Source organism: Aquarana catesbeiana, linkage group LG01, assembly GCF_042186555.1.
Source record: "Aquarana catesbeiana isolate 2022-GZ linkage group LG01, ASM4218655v1, whole genome shotgun sequence".
Classification (NCBI taxonomy): domain Eukaryota; kingdom Metazoa; phylum Chordata; class Amphibia; order Anura; family Ranidae; genus Aquarana; species Aquarana catesbeiana.
Genome location: NC_133324.1, coordinates 626254667 through 626272530, shown reverse-complemented (window position 1 = coordinate 626272530; position 17864 = coordinate 626254667). Strand labels below are relative to the sequence as shown.

The 17864-nt window shown below is 41.8% G+C and overlaps 1 protein-coding gene and 1 pseudogene across 3 annotated transcripts in view; one reads left to right on the top strand and one right to left on the bottom strand.

Annotated features, from left to right (window-relative positions):
* LOC141108771 (YTH domain-containing protein 1-like) overlaps positions 1 to 17864 on the bottom strand; it is a 64018-nt gene that overhangs the window by 35773 nt on the left and 10381 nt on the right. For all 3 annotated transcript variants that reach the window (XM_073600691.1, XM_073600699.1, XM_073600709.1), the window contains exons 3-4: positions 11465 to 11787; positions 3311 to 3659 (exon numbers count right to left, since the gene is read on the bottom strand). In XM_073600691.1, coding sequence (XP_073456792.1) covers positions 3311 to 3659; positions 11465 to 11787 — 672 coding nt within the window. The remainder of the gene's footprint in view (positions 1 to 3310; positions 3660 to 11464; positions 11788 to 17864) is intronic.
* On the top strand, positions 6259 to 6965 carry LOC141124092 (survival motor neuron protein 1 pseudogene; annotated as a pseudogene).

Here is a 17864-nt window from a genome sequence, read left to right as displayed (position 1 = left end):
CTTTATCAGGGACTAGATATATTTCGATCAGTACGTGGCCATCACAAGTTCAACAGAAGTGGACCGATTTCCGTCATATGGACAAGTTGAGAAACTAGGTCAACCAACAGCTGCAGCAGATTCCCACTGTCAGAACATAATGTCCCAAAGGAGGGGATTCCTCCATCCACCTTGCTGCTTGAATAAACAAATCTATAGCCAGATTTATTTCCAATCACAGCAGTTTGTGCACACGGGAGGGATTTACTGTTGAATCATACTGCATGTAATAGACACATGAGGAACTACTACCCAAGCATGACAAGCCGGACAGGCATCACCACCATCAGGGAACATTTTTTTTTCTATCAGTGTCAAAAGTCAAAAAGGAAAAATCACTTTTTACTCTAGTTAAACATTAAATTAAAACTCCACGCAATACTTTCCCTCTAGTTTTGGATAAAATGAAGGTGGTATATGAATGCTGTCAGGGTTTTCTTGAATTTCCTCTCTATTGGCCTCAACCATTTGATCAGAAAAGAAGGAGAAATCCAAATTTTACAACTACCTCTAGAACAGTAGAATGCCTTCTTAGGGACTACCATCCAAAGTGATTTTTTTACCTCACTTGGGAAGATTACCAGTCACTTTCTGAAGCGTCTCTGGGTCAGGAGGTGGTTGCATCTTAATTGAAGCGTGCCCTGCCTGTAGTGCGTACTGAATATTCTACATTTGCTTTCTTTTTTCAAATGGTGGGATAAGTTATATCAATGGAGACTGCATTCTACATTCCTTGTGGTGTGAACCAGGAACCATGGCCTACTGGGGACATGTATGTGAATGAAGTCAATCTAGATAAAACTAAAATTTCATGTAAGGTTTCTGCATATGTAGACGATTTACTCTTCTCCCTGATGAACCCCACAATCTCACTACCCAACCTTATGAAGGAATTTGACATTAATGGAAACATCTCAAATTTAAAAATAAACTTTTCTAAATCGGAGGCTATGGGTGTCGCTATTCCCCCTCACTCAATACAGACCATTCAAACTTCCACTTTAAAATGGACAACCTCGGCCCTTAAATATTTAGGAACATATGCTCTCAACTTTCCTCCACTGCTGACCAAGACCCAATCCCTACTGGAAACTTGGCATAAAGGACTACATTCCTGGTTTGGCAGATGTAATTTGATAAAAATGTGTATCCTCCCCAAATTCCTCTATCTCTTCCAAGCCTTCCCTATACAAATACCTACCTCTTTCCTCAAACAAGTACAGGCCCTCTTTACGCACTTTATCTGGGCCCAAAAGAAGCACAGATTAAATTGCACTCAAATGTCACTCCCAAAACAAAACGGAGGCCTAACGGTACCAGACATTCGACGATACTATCAGGCCACACATCTGTGCAGGGTATCAGACTGGAGACGGAATGTAACACACAAATTATGGACGCAAATAGAACAATTCCAGACACTAATCCCTCTGAAAAGGGCGCTATGATGCTACAATTCGTTACCTCCAAGGCTAAAATCTCACCCACTAATAGGGACCACCCTGAGACACAGCACTCATGTAGCCATACAATCACTTTTGACGACAAAGACCTCACCCCTATACCCGATCTTAGGACACCCGAATTTCATGCCAGGCCTACAAACACTGATTATCCAAACCTGAGAGCTGGGATGGGAACAGGCCTCCAGATTTGTGACATCGGGTCACTGGGTATCACTCGCGGAATTAACCGACATGTCGAGCATCTACCGCCTTCCCTTCTGGAAAGCTGCACAATTGCACCATTTTCTACTTTCAATACCAGACTCACATGCCTTTTCTTGCCCACAGACAACTTTTGAGGACTACTGTTCAGAATCTGAACAGTTATCTCAAAACCTCTCTAAAATGTATTCTCTACTAAATTCGCCCTCTGAACAACCACATCTCTCATACTTGGAAAGATGGGAGGCTGATCTCGGTCGTACATTTACAGAGAAACAAAAACACATCAAAGAGACAAAAAGTTTCGGGGAGGACCCTGTCGTTCGACATTTTCACATGCACACTGAGATACATGATTTTCTGATTTTCCCATACATGTGTGGATGATATTAATGTAACATGTTTAATGTTCTCAAACACACTGTATTTCATGTGTAATGAGATCTATACTTTTATTGTAATGATGAGATTTCTCCCTTTGTGCTTATTTAAAAAAAAAAAAAAAACTAATATTTGAAGAAAAAAAAAAAAATTCCAAATACACATAAGCTGTAATTACAGCATGTGTGGCCTCCCCATTTACTGAGAAGGGACAGAGGGGTCATTATAAAGGCTATTAGGTTTTTAAACTTTACTAAACCCCCAAACCAAAGGACAAATACTACAAGACAAAACAGTGGTTTAGAACTCCAATAGTTAACCTTCTCTAAATGTAAGCCATATCTTCACTCACAAAAACTTAAAGCGGGGTTCCACCCAAATTTTGAACAATATCTTTATGTATTCTCTTCCTTGCCTAGACATGCTGACATGCCGTTTAAAAAAATTTAAATCGCCGTAATTACCTTTTATTTTTCTATTCTTCTTTGCACTTCCTGGTTCTCCTCCCGTGGGAGTAGGCGTGTTTCTAGCCTCTCCCAGACTCCTGGGAGCTAGTCTCAGGCTTCCCAGGATGCCACTGAGCATGTGCGGGAACGAGCAGTGAATGCTGGGAGCACAGCATTCACCGCATCCAGGAAATAAATGCTTGTGGGCTTCAAATGCCCACAATGAAGATGGAAACCGCCTGCAGTGAATATTATAAGTTATTCTTTCCGACGAAATCTGACACAGGCGGACATATTACACACAATATGTGAATATGTAATGCTGAGAAGAAAAGTTTGTGAATGAACTCAAAAAAAAAAAAAAAAAAAAACGATAGATAGGTGGACCCCCGCTTTAATTTGTATCATAGTAATACTCCATCCTTGCACACAAGGTTTTTTTTTTTTTAGTTTTATATTGCCGTTTTGGCCCGTCCCCTTCCTCAATTTTCATCATAATTACGTCACCCCCCTCCAGCAGCCTCCTGGTATATCTATGTACAATATCACAGGTCTTCTTTAGGTGGCTTCTTTCATTTATTAAAAAAAAAAAGGGAAAAAAAAAAATAGAAAAATTAAGAATCTATGCACAGGAGAATGCTCAAGCAAGAGTCTACTTTTTTTCAAGCTGAAAACTCCACAGTAGACCAAAAACATGGCTTTAGCCATTTATGTGATTTATACAAATGTAAAGCAACTAAAATACTGCAAGGTATGGAAAACCTATACACAAGTTACCTGAAATGTCAGAGCCAGAACCGGAACGAATGGAGTCCCCATCTGAGAATGAAGCAGAGTCAGATTCCGAGTCGCTGGCCTCACTACGGGTATCATAATCATTTCCTTCTCGTTGGTCTCTTTCATGTTCTTGTTCATACTCTTCCTCCTCTTCCTCACCCTCTTCCTCTTCTGCTTCCTCCCCTTCATCCTCCTCTTCTTCCATTCCTTCATTCTCACTATTGTTTCCTTGTTCTTCATCAGAAGAATCGCTGCTACCACTGTCCCTCTCTGAACCATATTCATCAGAGTTAGCATCGGATGAGTGACTGGACCTGCTTGGTCGCCTGCTTGAATCAGGTCTTATTTTCTAATAGTAAAATAAATGGAAAACACAAATGAAACCTATATCCTCAAGTTAAAAAAAAAAATAATCTCAGCCTTAGGGGGGAGAGAAAAAAAAAACCCTAAACAAAACATAAAAGGCTACTATACAACTAAAATTTCTTCTCCTTAGCACACAAAAACGGTCATTGGTAAGGCATGTGCAAACAGACGGTATACACAAAATTTAAGTGGCATAAAAGGTGAGAAAACTATCTAGCACAGCCAAGGTTCCCATGGTGGACCATTCGATTATCAAATGTACACCTCTACACTATCATGAATTAGTAATATGCCTGCTCCAGCTCCTAGCATTACTTCTGAGAATAAAGCCATAGGGGGAACTATGCCAGGTAGCAAAGCTAAATTTACAAGCCAAGAACAGACAATTTATCTAGGGCTCTGTGGATCAGGAAACCAGATGATTTTTGATTTTACATATCAGCAATCCTTGCAGTGATTGAAAAATAAGAGAATATATATATATATATATATATATATATATATATATATATATATATATATATATATATATATATATATATATATTTATTCCACCTAAATCTGTTTAACAGAACAGTTTACATATTTAAAAAAATTGTATTGAGACGATTTTTGAGCTGAAACATTAAAAGGGCAATTTTATCTTGTCATGAAAAAAAAAAAAAAAAAAAAAAAAAAAAAAAAAAAAAAAAAAAAAAAAAAGGAACTGACCACCTGTAACTATCCTGGCCAACCATCTGTACCCCACTGTACATAGCAACCGTGAGCCTACCTTGCTGGTGTGGTAGTCCATACACTAATGCACAGCTCTGGAGTATCCATAAAAACGCTTGTAATGGAAAGCCCAACAACATGACCACACTGACGCATAAAAAACACCTTTCTTCTGAATATCTTACCAGAAGAAGCCACTTCAGATGTGCTCACTTGTCAGTATGGTCATGTGACTGTGCTGACCGATGAGCACTTGCCATCGCAAGCATTATGATACTCACTCGAGGGCTGTGTATTGCAGTGTATAGTGTACACTACACTGGCAGACACTGGAGCCAGACAGAGGGGCAGAAGAATGGCGTTCTAATTAGGACGATAAGGCCAAATTGATCTTAGGAAGAAGGAGGTCCTGGGCTTCACCACCACCTTGTCCTTGAGGGGAGAGATGAGTAGAGAGGGGAAATGCTCATTTGTTTTTTTAGAAGCACTGAGAGAACCAGATTCAGATCCCATGGAGTCAAAGGGGAAAGCGCAGCAGGACTTTTCTGCAATTAAAACATTAAAAGAATAAGGATTGAGAATTAGAAATTCAGATAAAAAGGAGTTGTGTAGCGGTCTTGAATTCTCAAGATTATATGCGGGAAGCTTTAAGACGGCTATGAGACTGACACTACTGCTCACTGTTTTTTGTGCATCAAGCAGCCCATACATACAAAGGAAACTTAACCTTTTCAGACATGAAGCATGGCACATTTGCCATGCATCTAACAGCATTTGGGGTGCCATTAACAATTAAGAGCAACACAAGCATGATTCGCATTTCCTGTGCGTTGTCACCCTTTAAGAAATGCTAAGCGTGACTTCAACCTTATAGTGTCCTAGATGTTGACCTTACTGCAAGCTTTCTAAAATGTAGAAAGATGGCAGAACATCTGATAGTACACATCATCCAGGTTTTCCACCATTTGTCTAAGGTTCAGGAGAGAGGGTCTCTTAGAAGGAAGCCCCATAATGGTGGGCACCAAATCCTTGCTGGAACTGCTGGCAAACTTTCGCTCACAACCACTTATCCTATAACTCCCAGGTTATTGTAGGTATACTAAAACAGTTTTGGTGCACGCTAAAAAAAAAAAAAAAAAAAAATTTAAACCTGGCAGGGTGATCTCACTTGGGTTACTTCGGATGTAAATTATTCATATTAAAATCGATCCTTCATTATCTAGCGTAAGTAGCCCTTAGATTTCATCTTTCTAGGTATAGTGGTTACCCACAGGAATCGCAGAAGTTCCTTGTAATGTTTATGGAATTACCCCTGACCCACATGTTCTCTCTGTTCAACTGGGCCCTCTACCTGCCAAGATGCTATGGGGGACAAGTTTCCCCCCTCTGCTAACCTGTATATGGGTTGGTGGGAGGCGCACCATGGGTACAGATTTGGTATCATGTGTTACATTTTTTAAACCATGTTCAGGTAAACCTACTTTAAAAGCATCTATTTGCCATCCTTCCCTGAAGTCCATTTCTTATAGTAAATAAATTAGAGCCTGGCAAAATTGCTCCAGTGATTGGAGATCAAGAACAAATCATACCCAACCTAAACTTTGGTTATCAGTAGTTGAAGTGAATACTTGTTACAGTAGGGTGTACAGAAGGAGAACAGGTTACAGGGGAAGTGTTTTCTATAAAACAATTTTAATTCAGGTTATGTGGTCAGAGTATCTCCGGTGCCTCGTTGAGTACATGGGCTGCAGTTGCAATGTTAATCCCTTCCGATCATCCAATGTGCAAATATTTACTAGAAGTACACAATGGTGGTACGGGTGCCTGTGCGGCTCAAGTGAAGAGGTAGAGTTTAGAGCGGCGTGCCTATGGCAGGTCTGGAAGAAGGCAGCGAGGTGCCGGACAGAATGAGGAGTCTGACATCTGGGATGATACTGCTTTGATAAAAGCCTATGACAAAGCAGTCTCTTCATTTAAGAAAGCTCTGAAGAACGGAGACTGTAACATGGGACCGCCATCACCAGAGAAGAATCCCAATCCAAAAAGAAAAAAATAAGAATAAAAAGGCAGGAAGAACAATGCACTTCCCCTGAAAGAGTGGAGAATTGAAGACTCGTGCAATGCCATTTGGTCTGAATATGGTAATCTTTACTATCTCTTCTATTAATGCATGGCAACAATGAGGAGCAAAATTTGACAGACTTGCGCTTCCGTGACAGTTCAGAAGCAGATAGTGATCAAAAAGATCAAAGTACAGGATGCGAATGGCGAGGAGCACTCAGATGACAGTGACAGGTCATCCAGAGACTCTGAAAGCAGAGATCACCGTACTGCAGCTACAGCAAAGAATACCAATTTCCCACCAGCCCCACCTCCCTTCATGCCAGGTTTTGGACGGCCTGTTGAGAACTCTAGTCAAGCACCTCCATTCTTTCCTGGCTAGCCTCCATTTTCTCCAGGCCCACCTCTGATATACCCTCCTCCTCCAATGGGCCCCGATATCACAGAAGATGATGAAGCCCTGGGAAGCATGCTAATTGCCTGATATGTCATTAGCATGCATCGTCTCTCCTAGGGAGAGGACCTGCTTCTGGGCAACAGACATGAAGAAGTCTTTTTGAACTGTTGCTGTCATTTAACACATATAACTGTCGCCATATAGCAGTATATTTTCCTTAACTTGTATGAAGTCTGTGTAATTAAAAAAAAAAAAAAAACTGAATTATTTCAAACAAACACAATGTTAATATGTCGTCATTTCTATTGAAAGTTTCTCCTGGGGAGGAAACAAGCTCGGGCTTAAACTACTGTGTCTAGGACCAGACGGGATAATACAATTGAGTTGGTTCTGAAGAGATTTGTGAAGGTTGGAGAGTCTGGGCAGTCAGGGCCACATTGTCCACCAGAACCTATGCCAACTGGAGTAAAAGGTGGTCATCCAGTAAAGCTAGTACTAGAGCCAGAACATTGGTGAAGACTTGAAATACAGAAGACCGGCCAAATGACAAGGCACAAAGTGAAAATGCAAGCATCTAAAGCAAACGTAGGAATCATTGATGTGCTGGAAAGACCGTTACATGCAGGTATGCATCCATGACCCTGAGGACCAGAACGTCTCCCTGCTAGAGGGAGGCTATGACAGACCTGGTGGATTTCATGTGGAATTCCTGGGTCAGAATGAAAAACATTTTCGACTGCAACACTCAATTTGGGCCAGAATACGACTCACACTTTAGCCCAAGTGTCCTTCTCATGTTCACGAACCAGAGACTCATAAGGAAATGAGCCAGGAAGGTTCCAACAAGCTCGACCCATTGTAGTTCAAGGCTGAAGGCATGAGCTCTAAATGACCAAGGGATCAACTTCTAAAGAGATCAGATCTCTTCTAATGGCTTTAAGCCACTCAGTATTTAACAGATCAAGGTCACAGCTAAAATAAGTTTCAGAGCAGAACCTGCCTGAGAGATCAAGGTTCTAGGGAAGGCCCCCAGTGAAAAGGTGACAGATACATTCTCTAGGGATAGTAGAGGCTTTGTTAAAGACAGATCCACAGACAGAGCAGTAAAAAATATTTTTAACAAGTTCTCAAAAGTATACAAGACTGATAAGACACTTGAAAAGGTACACCCAACTTGTCAGAATATTTCTAGTCCCCATAAAGGAAGACCAAGGACACCTGGTGCACCAGGAAGGTCTTTATTCATATTAAAAGTTCTAGACCAGCCTAGACTCAAAAGCTAAATGTCTGCAAGTTTGGGAGTGATGTAAAAGAATGTGACTCATCAAAGAGAGGTTCTTCCATCAAGGACTGAGGAGCCTCTGCATCATCCAGAGTCTCAGTGGCTGATTTTACTTGGAGGTCAATGACAGATAAGGGAAAGGTGGGGGCGGGCTGTGCGCTTGATATTTCTGTGATTAGAATCAAACATCTGATATTTAGCCTATAAAACCATGCATGGTTGCAGTGAAATAATCCCTGGAGAGAGCAAAGAAAGAGTACATGCCTGACAGAGCTAAGGTAAACACAAAAGGCAGCATAGACTCCAGCAGAGTGCAACATTTCAGGCTAGCATTGCTAGGTAGCACTGAAGCTGCAAGAGGAGTGGTACTTGGTTCAGCAGGATAGCCCCGTAATTCCAGAATCAGACATGTTGCACTGCAAGGTAGAAACGGTATGTAGCTTAAAGTACAAGTCCATGTCTCATCGTGATTGACTGTCCAGCACCCAGCCTGGGTGCTTCCTCCATTCTGGAACCAGGTATTATAGCTGAATATTGCGCCCAAGAATTGACAACACTAGCTTAGGCACAAACTGCAACCCACTTTATTGTAAATTCACACAGAATATATACCACACAAAATCAGGTAAAAGCATAATCACATTACCCTAAATAATGCAAACAGTATTACTAATGAACAGACAACCTAAGCAAACAGTTAACTAACTAGTCACCTAGACAAGTCTAGAGGACTCAGGTCACTGCCCACCCAGACAATGCTTTGATTGCTCAGGAATCCCACCCCACCTCAGATTGTCCAGAAACAGTCTAGGAGACAAAACTCAATGTTCCAGCAGTCTGAAAAAGTGGAATTAATTTATATTCATATATTTGAGGGAAATTGTTGATAAATATTTATGCCCCAAGTGGAGGGGCTTCTCCAACTTAGTCTGCAGGAGGGCCACCATATTTCCTCTGACCATTCACCTGTACAAGATTTATCTTACACCTTTCCATCCACTCCAGACAGGAAGCTTTATTGTCCTTATCCAGAGAATTATTCCAAGCCTCGCTCTCAGCGTTCATCACGTTGTTGTCCATCATTAGAGAAAGATCTGGAATCAGAGGCTGAACTGAGCTCTTTACCATGATCTGACTGGAAGAAGCAGACAAAATCCACAGTCTCCCCCATGGGCCATAATCAGTGGGTAGGAGGCTTGCCCCTAGTTCCCTCCAAAAGCCTCTGTCTCAGTTGGGTCTATCGCACCTATGTACTCACAAATCCAGCTGCTTGGAAGCAGTTGTAGGGCCAGGGGACAAAGTTGACCAAATCACTGTAGGAGTGAGGAACAGACCAAAGGTGTGACTTCCATGTGCTCTTTGCAAGCAGGAGCGGCAGCAGGAAGGTATTCCATCAACTCCTAATGAAGGGAAAGAGCCCAAAAGGTTCTACCTCAATGGTGAATCGAAGAAACGTACTAAACTATTCTGCAGTGAAACCAATGGAAAGAATGAAATGTAAAGGTGCTCAGAAGTCAAATAATGCAGTAGCTCCCAGTGCTTAGCCGAAACAGCCTACTTACAAAAGCGAGTCTTAAAGCAGAACTCCGGGCAAAATTTTTTTTCCATGTCCTTGTTGCTGATCTACTACCTTCACCAAGTTTTCCATCCATGTTCTTCTGAGCTCCGTAGTTCCTCCATAATATGCTGCTGAACTTACTTAAACGCTATTGTCTGCTGACATCCTGGTTTGTAAGACCTCTGGCTTCTATCCCTCTCCTAAGCTCACCCAGCGGTCTGACACGCCACCTTGTAGTCCTCTGAAAGAACAGGGAGGAAGCAGACATGTTGTGGGTGGAAGGGGTCTCACAACCCCCGGTCTGTGCCGCCCATGGAGGAGGTGTCCTCTCTCCTCCCTGCCAGCAATCTGCCGCTATCGCTATCTCAGGGATAATTATTAGAAATCAGTTGTATGACACAACAGGGATGTCCCACTGTGTAAGGTATAGTATATCAGAACAACGATAGCTGATGAGAGAAGAGAATATGATGCAATCACTGTTCTAAGGGATCCTTCCTGCCAGAAAAGATGATGCATTTTTTGAATCACAGAACCGACTTCCTGAAAATTCAATCACAAATCTCTCTTAAAACCGTAAGAAATTTCACAAATGTAATTACTGTTTAGTGTTTTGTGTGTGGGGAGTGTACTAATGGGTTTTTTTTTTGAGAATCCCGGAGTTCTGCTTTAACAGAGAGGACAAGCACTGAGGCAATGCTATGGCTCTGGACCTGGAAAGCATTCAAGACTAACCTTTACCAATATGCAATGTCTGGAAAGCATCACAAGGGGAACCCAGTGTCCAAAGGCTACCCTTGGAACACTTCAATTGAGGTCTGCGTATGGCTCTCCAAAATCAGACTAAGGAAAGGCTGATCCAGGCAGCTAATCTGTGAAGACCTGGCTGCGTGAAACAATGTACCTGTACGTTGTCCTCAACTTCCGGGTCGCATGCCCAGAGGAATGACAGAACAGCAGTCTGCCAGAGAGAGAGAGAAAAAAAGAAAGATGTTCCTGCTAATCAGGAACCGAGATGTCTCTTCCTGCAGTCAGTCCATCCTCCACACAGTAAGAAAAGAAAACACACCCTTAGACTGCCCCTGATGTTAACCCCTTCCCTGCCAGAGTCATACAGTAACAGTGCATTATTCTTTAGCACTGAACACTATTGGTGTCACTGGTCCCCAAAAAGTGTCACTTAGTGTTCGATTTGTCAAAAAAAAAAAAAAAAATATATATATAGATAAATAAAATCACCAATCGCCGCTATTACTTGTAAAAATGCCATAAAAATATCCCAGATGGTAGACGTGATAACTTTTGCGCAAACCAACATATGCCAATTGGGATTTTTTTTTTTATAGCGCAAATAGAAAAAAAAAATTGCAGAGGTTATACCACCAAAAGAAAACTACATTTGCGGGGAAAAAAAAAAAAGGCTATAAATTTTGTTTGGGTACAACGTCGCATGACCACGCAATTGTCAGTTAAAGTAATGCAGTCGCAAAAACGGCCTGGTCATTAAGGGTTTAGCCCCTTCCGGGACTGAAGTGATTAAACCTTTGGTGCATTTATTCAACGCAAATATTTTTTCTGCAATAGCATGCCTATGTAGTTTTGAGGACAACCATATTTATTTAGAATTTTACAAGTTTTGACAAGCAATAGAATTAGAATCACACAATAAGATTTTAGGTAGGACAAACATTTACAGTAAAGTCTAAAATTATGGGTTACACAACATGTAGCAAGTAATTATTACTAAGAACAAAACAATTAAGAGTCATTCGTTACCTCAGATGACAGAACAGGGCTGGCAGATTTGGGTCTCCTGTCAGATTCTCTTTTCCTTGTGCTGTTTTTTTCCTGTGACCCTTTATATCCTTCCCGTCCAGAGCTGCCAGAGGGATGAACTCTCCGATCACTTTCAGGCCTTCTGCTCCTGTCATGTCTAGAGAAGTCATCATTCTTGTATTCCGATACCGGCTTTCCTTTGGTGCTAACAACTCTCTTTGTGCCACTGGGCAGCCTTTGTGGGGGAGGCCTTGCGATGTGGGAGGATTGTTTTTGCCTTTTAGTTTCAGGAATTTCCATTCGATCACTCTTTCTTTTGGACCCTGGAAAAAAAAAATATGCAATGTTTAAATACATAGTCCACTTTTTAGAGCATGTCTCAAATTACAACAATATTTAGGTCCCTATTACACTTGTGCGACCTGAAGCAATGCCTGTGTAATCTTGAGGTCTATGGACCTCAAGTTACATCAAAGTCAGACCAAAGAAGTGCAGGGACTACTTTGAAGTCACACAGATAAGAATGGCACCCATTGGAACCCATCAGGTATGACTTGTCATGCGACTCTGCAGTTCAAAGTTGCAGGACAAGTCGCACAAGTGTGAAAGAGGCCTTAGTGTGTAACATTAAAGTGGATGTAAACCCAGTGCCTTCTTTTCTAAACTACTGCCATGGGGGTTATCTATAAGGATATACATGCCTCCTGCATGTATCTTTACCTGTCAAACGTCTCCCCTCTATCTGTTATTAGACCCGAAAAACTGCATATTCTGTGGGTGGGTCTGTTGGCTGGAGCTCGGTGGGTGGAGTCGTGATGTCAGTAGAATCCCCGCCCACCTCTACACTCCCCTTGTCAATATGCATTTTCTCCTGTGTATTTCTTACACTGAACTTCTGCTATGATCTCTAACATCCAGTGAAAAGACAGGAAAGTAACCACATGACTTCAGCATGCCAAATCATGCTGAGGTGTGGAACAGCCAATCCTTGCAGAGCTGCTGAAGAAAAGAGTGGCGGAGGGAATTAAAAAATAATGCATGTCTTAGGCTGTCACTCACAGCAAGGGGGAGGATTTGACAAAGTTTTTCTCTGTTTGTCAAGATTTTTCTCACTGAACAATATAAGAGGATTGCTCAGAGATGGATTAACTCTGTGTGGCAAGACTGGGCTCAAATGATAGGAAATCTTATACTCTACGGTATGATATTAAAAATAAAAAAAAAAAAAATTGGGTTTACATCCACTTTAAGTTTGTTTGCATACAACACCCCCCTAAACCCAAACAGTCCCCTTTTTGCCTATATCGCAGTTTTTCTTACCATAGGGCTGGTAGTCATTATTTGCTCAACCCACACAACATCATCATCCATTCGCCAGGATTGAGCAAAAAAAATTTTTTTAAAAAGCCACACAACTCCCGTTCTTGTTAAACACCAGTTTTATGTCAGGTTAGTGTTGGAGTATAAAAGCAAGATGCAGCCAGGCATTTCAACAGCAAAGGTCAATAATAATGGCTGCTGACATTTTTCTTAGGTGCAATTTTTCTTTAACCACTTGAGCCCCGGACCATTATGCTGCCTAAGGACCAGAGGTCTTTTTCCAATTTGGCACTGCGTCGCTTTAACTGCTAATTGCGCGGTCATGCAATGCTGTACCCAAACGAAATTTGCGTCCTTTTCTTCCCACAAATAGAGCTTTCTTTTGATGGTATTTGATCACCTCTGCGGTTTTTATTTTTTGCGCTATAAACGGAAAAAGACCGAAAATTTTGAAAAAAAATGATATTTTCTACTTTTTGTTATAAAAAAAATCCAATAAACTAAATTTTAGTCATACATTTAGGCCAAAATGTATTCGGCCACATGTCTTTGGTAAAAAAAATGTCAATAAGCGTATATTTATTGGTTTGCGCAAAAGTTATAGCGTCTACAAACTAGGGTACATTTTCTGGAATTTACACAGCTTTTAGTTTATGACTGCCTATGTCATTTCTTGAGGTGCTAAAATGGCAGGGCAGTACAAAACCCCCCCAAATGACCCCATTTTGGAAAGTAGACACCCCAAGGAAATTGCTGAGAGGCATGTTGAACCCATTGAATATTTATTTTTTTTGTCCCAAGTGATTGAAAAATGACAAAAAAAAAAAAAAAAAAAAAAAAATATTTACAAAAAGTCGTCACTAAATGATATATTGCTCACACAGGCCATGGGCCTATGTGGAATTGCACCCCAAAATACATTTAGCTGCTTCTCCTGAGTATGGGGATACCACATGTGTGGGACTTTTTGGGAGCCTAGCCGCGTACGGGGCCCCGAAAACCAATCACCGCCTTCAGGATTTCTAAGGGTGTAAATTTTTGCTTTCACTCTTCACTGCCTATCACAGTTTCGGAGGCCATGGAATGCCCAGGTGGCACAAAACCCCCCAAAATGACCCCATTTTGGAAAGTAGACACCCCAAGCTATTTGCTGAGAGGCATATTGAGTCCATGGAATATTTTATATTTTGACACAAGTTGCGGGAAAGTGACACTTTTTTTTTTTTTTTTTTTTTTTTTCATAAAGTTGTCACTAAATGATATATTGCTCACACAGGCCATGGGCATATGTGGAATTGCACCCCAAAATACATTTAGCTGCTTCTCCTGAGTATGGGGATACCACATGTGTGGGACTTTTTGGGAGCCTAGCCGCGTACTGGACCCCGAAAACCAATCACTGCCTTCAGGATTTCTAAGGGTGAAAATTTTTGATTTCACTCTTTACTGCCTATCACAGTTTCGGAGGCCATGGAATGCCCAGGTGGCACAAAACCCCCCCAAATGACCCCATTTTGGAAAGTAGACACCCCAAGCTATTTGCTGAAAGGCATGGTGAGTATTTTGCAGCTCTCATTTGTTTTTGAAAATGAAGAAAGACAAGAAAAAACATTTTTTTTTTTTCTTTTTTCAATTTTCAAAACTTTGTGACAAAAAGTGAGGTCTGTAAAATACTCACTATACCTCTCAGCAAATAGCTTGGGGTGTCTACTTTCCAAAATGGGGTCATTTGGGGGGGTTTTGTGCCACCTGGGCATTCCATGGCCTCCGAAACTGTGATAGGCAGTGAAGAGTGAAATCAAAAATTCACGCCCTTAGAAAGCCTGAAGGCGGTGCTTGGTTTTCGGGGTCCCGTACGCGGCTAGGCTCCCAAAAAGTCTCACACATGTGGTATCCCCGTACTCAGGAGAAGCAGCAGAATGTATTTTGGGGTGTAATTTCACATATTTCCATGGCATGTTTGAGCAATATATCATTTAGTGACAACTTTGTGCAAAAAAAAAAAAAAAAAAAAAATTTGTCTCTTTCCCGCAACTTGTGTCGCAATATAAAATATTCCATGGACTCGACATGCCTCTCAGCAAATAGCTTGGGGTGTCTACTTTCCAAAATGGGGTCATTTGGGGGGGTTTTGAACTGTCCTGGCATTTTATGCACAACATTTAGAAGCTTATGTCACACATCACCCACTCTTCTAACCACTTGAAGACAAAGCCCTTTCTGACACTTATTGTTTACATGAAAAAGTTTTTTTTTTTTGCAAAAAAATTACTTTGAACCCCCAAACATTATATATTTTTTTAAAGCAAATGCCCTACAGATTAAAATGGTGGGTGTTTCATTTTTTTTTTTTCACACAGTAATTGCGCAGCGATTTTTCAAACGCATTTTTTGGGGAAAAAACACACTTTTTTTAATTTTAATGCACTAAAACACGCTATATTGCCCAAATGTTTGATGAAATAAAAAAGATGATCTTAGGCCGAGTACATGGATACCAAACATGACATGCTTTAAAATTGCGCACAAACGTGCAGTGGCAACAAAATAAATACATGTTTAAAAGCCTTCAAAAGCCTTTACAGGTTACCACTTTAGATTTACAGAGGAGGTCTACTGGAAAAATTACTGCACTCGATCTGGCCTTCGCGGTGATACCTCACATGCATGGTGCAATTGCTGTTTATGTTTGACGACAGACAGCCGCTTGCGTTCGCCTTAGCGCGAGAGCAGGGGGCGACAGGGGTGTTTTTTTTTTTTTTTCTTTATTATTTTTTTGCTTTTTTAATCTTACTTTTAAACTGTTCCTTTCATATTTTTTTTTTTAATCATTTTTATTGTTATCTCGGGGAATGTAAATATCCCCTATGATAGCAATAGGTAGTGACAGGTACTCTTTTTTGAAAAAATTGTGGTCTATTAGACCCTAGATCTCTCCTCTGCCCTCAAAGCATCTGACCACACCAAGATCGGTGTGATAAAATGCTTCCCCAATTTCCCAATGGCGCTATTTACATCCGGCGAAATCTAAGTCATGAAATACTCGTAGCTTCCGGTTTCTTAGGCCATAGAGATGTTTGGAGCCACTCTGGTCTCTGATCAGCTCTATGGTCAGCTGGCTGAATCACCGGCTGCATTCTCAGGTTCCCTGTTGAGACAGGAGAGCCAGAGAAAAACACGGAAGACGGTGGGGGGGGGGGGGGGGGGCATTCCCTCCCACGGCTTGTAAAAGCAGTCTAGAGGCTAATTAGCCGCTAGGATTGCTTTTACATGAAAGCCGACCGCTGGCTGAAAAGAATGATACCAAGATGATACCTAAACCTGCAGGCATCATTCTGGTATAACCACTCAAAGTCGTGAATGGCGTACCTGAAGACAAAAAAATGGTTAACAATGGTTAACAATAAAGCACAGTAAAGTGTAAATAATTACACACCTGAAAAACAAACATGATAAAACATAATAACAATAACAATAACAATAAAACATTGCAGAATAGAATACAGTAAAAAAGAGCAGAACAATAGAGAGAGAGAATAGAGAGAGAGAGAACAATAAAACAACAACTATTTTTTTTTATTTCATATTTTTTTTTTTTTTTACACTTTTTTTGTAACTAACTTTTATAACGGTAACCAGTTCCAGGTTCGGGTCTCTCAAAATGCGATGGCATCTTGGGAGACCCTGTGAAAGTGTGCCTAGTCTGTGCAATGCTGTACCCTACGCTAATACTCAACTAGTGAATGGTAGCGTTCAAAACATTCACCAATGCAAAGACCAGGATTGTCAGGACAGGAGGGACAATAATAGCGGGTGTCACGCCTATATCAGCGCTTGCTGCAGACACGACATCTTTTTTGGGGGGTTCGTTGGGTAGGGGTACTCGGGAGGACATAAAGAAAATGCCTCTCATGCAGCCGACTGCATTTGGTTGGGGACGTGAATGGGGGAAGTACGGGCGCTGCAGAAGCGGTGGGTTCCCAATTAGGATTGGCGAATGCAGCAGGAAGGGCATTATGGGCACGACGGGCCTGTGTTTGTCTTCTTGGTGGCAGCGGGACACTACTTGTGCTTGCCACCTCACCAGCTTGAACTGCACTTATGGGACTCGCCACGTCACCAAGTGTTACTGCAGTGCTGGTTTGACTACGACCGGGGTGTACTAGGCCGCTGGCGCTTGCCAGTTCACCAAAACGCTACCAAAAAACGTTAGCGATCGCAGGGATCAGGCCTGACTCTGCGAACGCTGCAGTTATGCGTTTAGTGTTTTGTAAGTGTCAGTGATCGATCGATACTGCACTTGGGTGGGCTGGGCCGGGCGGAGGGGCAAAACGCAGGTGCTAGCAGGTATCTGGGCTGATCCCGCTAACACTGCGTTTTTGGGAACCCTAAACTGCTGGTGACGCTAGTATAGATCTGATCGGATCAGATATTGATGCGATCAGATACTATACCACTAAGGGAGGTGTACGGTGCGTGCGTGGGTGTTAGCGGTACTGGCGCTAATCTGACGCTGCCTGGGGCTGGTGCTTGCCAGTTCACCAAAATGCTACCAAAAAAACTGTTAGCGATCGCAGGGATCAGGCCTGACTCTGCGAACGCTGCAGTTATGCGTTTAGTGTTTTGTAAGTGACAGTGATCGATCGATACTGCACTTGGGTGGGCTGGGCGGAGGCACAAAACGCAGGTGCTAGCAGGTATCTGGGCTGATCCCGCTAACACTGCGTTTTTGGGAACCCTAAACTGCTGGGGACGCTAGTATAGATCTGATCGGATCAGATATTGATCCGATCAGATACTATACCACTAAGGGAGGCGTATGCTGCATGCGTGGGTGTTAGCGGTACTGGCGCTAATCTGACGCTGCCTGGGGCGACGCATATCACCGCCGGGCGATCAGGGGGCTAAACCTTTATTTGGTAATAAACGGCGGGTGCCCTGACACTATAAAAAATAAACGAACTAACCAGCGTCATCCGTAACGGTTATACGGTGATCAGTGGTGAAAGGGTTAACTAGGGGGCAATCAAGGGGTTAAAACATTTATTAGGTAGTATATGGGGGTCCCTGACGCTATAAA